The sequence below is a fragment of the Lygodium microphyllum genome, chromosome 28 (genome assembly GCF_053477565.2).
Source record: "Lygodium microphyllum isolate KBCC chromosome 28, Lygodium_microphyllum_v1.1.10, whole genome shotgun sequence".
Lineage (NCBI taxonomy): Eukaryota > Viridiplantae > Streptophyta > Polypodiopsida > Schizaeales > Lygodiaceae > Lygodium > Lygodium microphyllum.
Genome location: NC_141162.1, coordinates 5,486,539 through 5,492,743, shown reverse-complemented (window position 1 = coordinate 5,492,743; position 6,205 = coordinate 5,486,539). Strand labels below are relative to the sequence as shown.

The window sequence follows — 6,205 nt, the reverse complement described above, 5'->3', positions numbered from 1 at the left end:
TTTTCACGTCGTTGCTTCGGAGATGACATGTGTTTCTCACCCCAGGAAAGCAGCCGTTGTGCAAACAGACATCGGAACATAAACAAGCACAATTGGCGAAGTCTCGACGATGCGCTAGAGTTGAAGATGCAGCCACAACGTTGAATTTGCAGCGATGGCGTTGAATCTGGTGGGTCGATGCCGGTCGTCGATGCTAAACTTTGCTGAGCCAAGTGTCTTCAGGAAGGGCGGTCAGGGTACCTAGCGAATCTGCGTACAACACGGCTCAAATTCATATAATGCGGCCAGGAAAGAGCTTATACGTCCAACCAACCACGGCCTAGAACACCGAATCGTATATCACTATAACATTCAGCCCTAATTGTCAGCTGCAGTCCCCTCATCTTACAATCGACCATGGCGAATTACTATATGCAGCCGCTCGTCCGCATAAACAGTATCAGTCATGCTGTTCGTCCTAGCGCCGTACTGTCCCTGCTGCTGGTATGCATAGCACTACTGGCCGTGACGACGTTGTCGCCGGCGGCCGAAGCGGCGAAGATCGAGACGTTCAACCCAGCGAGCTGTGATGGAGCTCCGACCAACACCTTCTTCGTAGACGGCAACACGTGCCAGACGTTCAACGACCAGGGTGCGGTTCTCATCTCTGACGTTAGCGCTGGCACCCGCGTGTCCGTCCACAACCAGCAGAACTGCGAGGGCTCCAGCAGCGTTGCACAGATCTACGGGCCAGGCTGTGTGGTGCAGGGTGCAACCAAGCTGCGTGCCGTCTGGATTCAGGGCTGAAGAGTCAAAACTCATACGTAAACCTTCCTAGGGTACGTTCGTAATGTAATGTATTGTAATTCAGCTTTCGATAGTCGTGACAGTGCATGCTAGTACAGCACGTGTGCGTGCGACCAGCTAAGCAATAAATTAGTAGAGCTACCTTGATGAGTTGTGTGATTAATTCTGACATCTCTCTCACATGCTATGATCCTTTGCTTTGTTTGCAGAATTTGATGATCAGCGTATCGTTTCGATTAGGCACAGCTTCACCCTCTCTCTCTTATGTTTGCCTCCATGCTATGCGAACACTCATCAATAAATAGTCCGATTTATGCCGCTCTCTCTCTGCTGTAATTCGCTTATGCCACGCTATGTGAATAAAATCAATAAATGACCCGGTTCATGGAGAACTCATCTTGTCCACGTACTAATTTGGATCATCAAGAATAAACACGAGAGAGATGCTTGCAATCTACATTTCTTACACAGAATCACACTACAACAAGAAGGCTCCATAGACGCGCTTGTAGACGCAATATTTGAACTGTGATAAAAAATGTCGGGCGCATTTATTACCACGTCTACTGTTGCGTCTACAATTTCGCGTCTAAAAGCGCGCTTATGGTCAGAGTTACACACCCACGTAGATACGCATATAGATGCCCGTATTGACGCGCTACGTAAATATATAATCATATTTATAAAAAAGTGGATATATTTATATTGTGCATCTATATACGCGTGTATCTACCCGTCTAAAAAAGCGTTTATTCTGTAAGTTTTTGACGAGAATAGACGCGCATTTATCTTGCAATTTAGACGCGCTGATAGATGCGCAAAACAGAGGTATGAAAAAAAAACCAAAGAGCATGTGGCTTTGTAAGCCACATGCTCTCTGGTTTTTTTTCCCCCATCAACATCAAATTGTATGCTTAGGGAAAACAAAGAAAGATTATTTCAAAGATTTTTGTACTAAAAACAAAACAATGTATGTAGAACATGAAATTTCATATATATAGATGAAACGTTTTTACATGATGAGTTCTAGTGCTTGTGACCTTAAGCATAGTCATGGTCACAAGCACTAGATGAAAGTAATACATATCAAAAATGAAAATTACAAGCCAAGGGGAGGCATGCATGCATGGGGCTCCTCTACATCTCCTCAAAAGAGGCATCATCATCGCCACCACCACCGCTGCCGTTGCCGCCACCGCTACTGCTAGTCCCCCCTTCGTTATCCTCAATTGCATCAGGATTCGCCTACACAAAGGATTAAGGTCTATAAATACCATTACAAACAATAAATTAGAGTTACCTGTACTTTTCATGTAAAAAATAAAATATACCTCTTCTAGTAGTGGAATCCTCATGAAACGATTATATTGCTCCTCCGTGATGAGTCCCTCCTCGTACAAAATGTTGCCAAGTGGATGCCCAGTCATGATCTCGATGGTAGCCTACCTCTCTAGGAGTAGGCATCCTACCAACGATATAATACTACAAAACAATTTAAACATGCAACATATTAGAACACACTATATAATGAAGTGAAATAAATTACAAAATTTAATTTTTTTAAAAATCAAATAATACTTACAAACTCAACCTCCCATGACTCTCTGCCACCCGATCCATAATGCGACGATCCCATGATTGCCATCTGGATGGGCTGATAGAACTACCCATAGTGCGTGACAGGATATATGCCAGGCTGAACTTAAAGATGGACAGCCACCTGTTATGCCTATTGAGGAATCCATTATCACATGGAGTATCTTGCCTTGGGATGAAGGTATGAATAGAGAAGAATTGTTGTCTGTATGCATAAGCAACTTGAAAGAAGGCCAAAAGATGTCAAAATAGCCATTGAAAGGCTAAAAACAGCAAGATTAAAGAATAAGAAGAGGTTTGACAAGCATCATCGACTCCGTCCAAGAGCTATTCAAGAGAATGATTGAGTTCTTGTCTATGATAGCAGCCTAGATAATCAATATAGTGCTCATAGAAAGTTAGCCAAGCGATGGTTTGGGCCATATGTTGTAAAAGTAGTACATAATAATGCTACTTACTCTTTGGCTGAAATGGATGGGACCATGATTAAGATTCCAATAGCTGGGAAACGAATCAAACTCTTCAAATGAAGAGAATCTTCAACTTATGAACTTGATGACTTAGATATGAGCCCTCTACTTGAAGACATGCAGGAAGAAAAAGACTTAGAGAATGAAGATGAAGAAGAAGACCCTCCTTGACCTGTAATCTTATCAGATGGCACATGCCGGAGGATGTGCATGTTAGGAGGGGGTGAATGTCAAAGAGTTTACTGTTCATAATATAAATAATGGGATTCTTATGAACACAGAAGAGCTTCACTAGAAGTTATATGAGGAATTTGCATACAAAATTCAGACATTGTTATTCAATAACCAACTTAGTTACACAAGTTCTTTTGTATTTAGCATATAATTTTTAGTTATACAATGTATATTTATGAAAAATAAGTCTATGGGAATCTACAACTTGGTCAACTGGAAATAATTGACAGTCTGCAGGATAAATCATATTGATTCAGGTGTAAAAATATGGTCAGAACCTAAGAAAAATGCCAAAAGTTGCCAAAAGTCCACTAGGTCCACATGGGACCTGAAGTAATAGACTTAAGTGACCAGCAAGTGACCTGGGTAGGTCAAAAAGTGGCCAGGGGCTGAGCAGGGAGCAGCCCACATTTTTCGGCGCAAAATGCGGGCTGCACAGTCTGAAGCAAACTGGAGAGAGCTGGAGCTATGGTGCATGATTTGGAGCATGCAAACTAAAGATCAACATGCCCAGACACTGAAGATGTAAACATGGTGAGAGCTCTACTTCTCTGCCCATTTGGTCTAACGAAAATGCATACTGAAACAGTCTATAAAAGAGGAAAATCTAAGAGAAAAGTATTGAGTCTGCTCTTATGCACGATTTCTCTCATTTTGTCTACCTTATTCTTGGTCCAATGAAGCCCGTCTTGTACCCAAGTACTTGAATGACTTTGGGGTAAGCAAAGGGTGAGGATATTGAAGGTATACAGGTTGTTATGGGCTGAAATAACTAGTCATAAATAGGGCAGCCCACTATTATGGTCCATTTTTATGAGCAAACATGGGATTTATGTGGTTGTAATGGAAGGAAATGACCTCTTTTCATCAGGACATTGTTCATTAATGATCAGAAGTGCTTCTTCTTGAGTTTATGCACTCATTTTGAGCTTGAATATGGACTGGAATTTTCTATCTTAAAACAGGGCTGAAGCTAAAATTATGCTTCCTCAATTCATTTCATGTATCTTTGGCCCAAATCTTGAATGCATTTGAATCTATCAACAAAATACTTGTTCCAAAGGGTTGAAATCTATCTATGTACTTGAAATAAATGCCATTAGATCTTGCATTTGATATTCATAATTGAATTGAGAATCTGAAAATATCCTTTATGATATGATGTATGTATCCAAAGGCATTTGATGTAATCAAGATAGACTTATTTCTTCCGTTCATGTATGCTAAGTACATAGTGAAAAAAGCTTGAACTCTTCTTCCGTACCTAAATCATTTCTAAATCCCAGATCTTATTAAACCCCAATCTATTTTCCCTTCTTGAACCTTGAATCTTAAACTCCTCTTCTGCACTAAAGCCTCGGTGGTAGACCTTCAACCCTTAACGCAACGACAGTGTAGTTGCAGTAGGGCATTCCAAAAACGTTCAGTGTATTGGGAAATAGGTTCGCAATCTCTTTGCTATAGAAGATTCCATTGATTTATGGCTTTTTCATGGAATTGAGGAGGAAGGAAATTCTACAAAAACTTCTTTTGGAAACTCTCCTAAGTAGTGGGACAATCAATGCTCTTGCGAACCACAGTCCACCATAGAGATGCTCGATCGACTAAATGATTAGTGACACATTTAATTTTGTCTTTCTCAGTATATGTCTCTTCATGAAAGTAATCATCAAATTGATTGATAAATGCAAGTACATTCTTTCCATCTCAAGATCCATTGAAAGTACGAAATTTGAAGTTTCTTTTACTTATCTTTGTTTCTTTGCGGATGGATTGAGCTTCGAGTGTTGCATCGATGGTACGTCGTATAAGATCTTTGGGTTGCGGTCCATCTTTGTCGGTGGTAGTTCGTTGCAAATTGGCCAATTGAACTTGCAAAGCTTGTCGGGCTCTTCGTTCTTCATCAAGCTGCATCATAATCAAATCCAATTTTTGTTCCATCGTAGGTTCTGAAAGATCGCCTTCAGCCATTAAATCATCTATGTTTTGTTCCGTCATCCTGTAAAATCCAAAAGACCTCACACTCTCGAAATCTGATTAGCGGGATGAGCGTAGCTCAAAGTCGGGTATACAAGGCTTGTATGTTTTTGTTTGCCTTTTACGGTCTTTGTCTTTTGCGGTTGCAGTGTTCGTAGTCTTCGTAGAAACTGCGTATGACCTTCTATGTTTGATGAAACTGGTTCAGCAAGTCTGCGTGTGTGAACAGAGTCTTCCAAGGAGCAATTCTGTAATTCTGTGCTTCTGCACAGGAACAGTCTTTATGGGAGTAATTGAGATAAGTCTGTTTTGACTTCTGTGGACTTGCAGGACTTGCAGAAGTAAAAGGACTTGTAGAACTTTGATGATTAAGCTTTTGTAAAGCTTAAGTGACTTGGACTTAAGAAGTCTGAAACTGATTGTCGACAAATTTTGAGGGGGGGCCATTTTTCACGATGATTCCGTCGTCAGCATGCCACAGCCACGGTCGTTGAATTTTCATTTTAAGTAAGCTTTTCAAAGCTTCCTAATAAGGCTTACTAAGCTTTGACTTGAGCTTTTGAACTTTTTCTTTGGATATGGAAGCTTACTCAGTTTGGTTCAAAACGACTTGAAGAAGGAGATGTTGATGTGGTCCTCCGCCTCCTCAAGCCAGTCCTTCGCGATCAGAGGCTGCAGATAGGGGTTCTTGACCACCAAGAATCCACCCGTATCGACCATTTGCAATGAAACTAATTGTAGAGCTCATTCATTCCAGGACCTCTGCCTTCGCACAAGATGGTTAAGCGATTGGAAGCTCTCAATCTCAGCTTCGCTCTGATACCATTGGTGCACAAATCGGATGCCGTGAGCGCGCGTAGTGAGCGTCACAAGGTCCCCAAGAACAAGAGAACTCTACTTTTTGCACACAAATCAATGTAGAAGACTTGCACGACATGAACAAGAGACCAATTGGATGCAATCTCCCCCCGTGCCTTGTGTGAGCGCTCCACAAAGCATGTATTTTATGTATTAATCATCTTTAAGCTCAAATAATAGCCCAAATTACAAAATAGCACGCTTTTGGATTTTGAGTTTGCTTTTGTGCCAAATAGAAATAAAGCTAATGGGCGGGCGTCTAAGAAGTCAAGCGTACCCAAATA

The 6,205-nt window shown here is 41.2% G+C and overlaps 1 protein-coding gene across 1 annotated transcript; it reads left to right on the top strand.

Moving 5' to 3' along the window:
• The first annotated feature begins 321 nt into the window (after positions 1 to 321).
• Positions 322 to 1,153, top strand: LOC148011146 (uncharacterized). The gene is made up of 2 exons (XM_087670728.1): positions 322 to 818; positions 996 to 1,153. The coding sequence occupies exon 1, from the start codon at positions 397 to 399 to the stop codon at positions 784 to 786; it is 390 nt and encodes a 129-aa protein (XP_087526854.1). The 5' UTR covers positions 322 to 396; the 3' UTR covers positions 787 to 818; positions 996 to 1,153.
• The last annotated feature ends 5,052 nt before the right edge of the window (positions 1,154 to 6,205 follow it).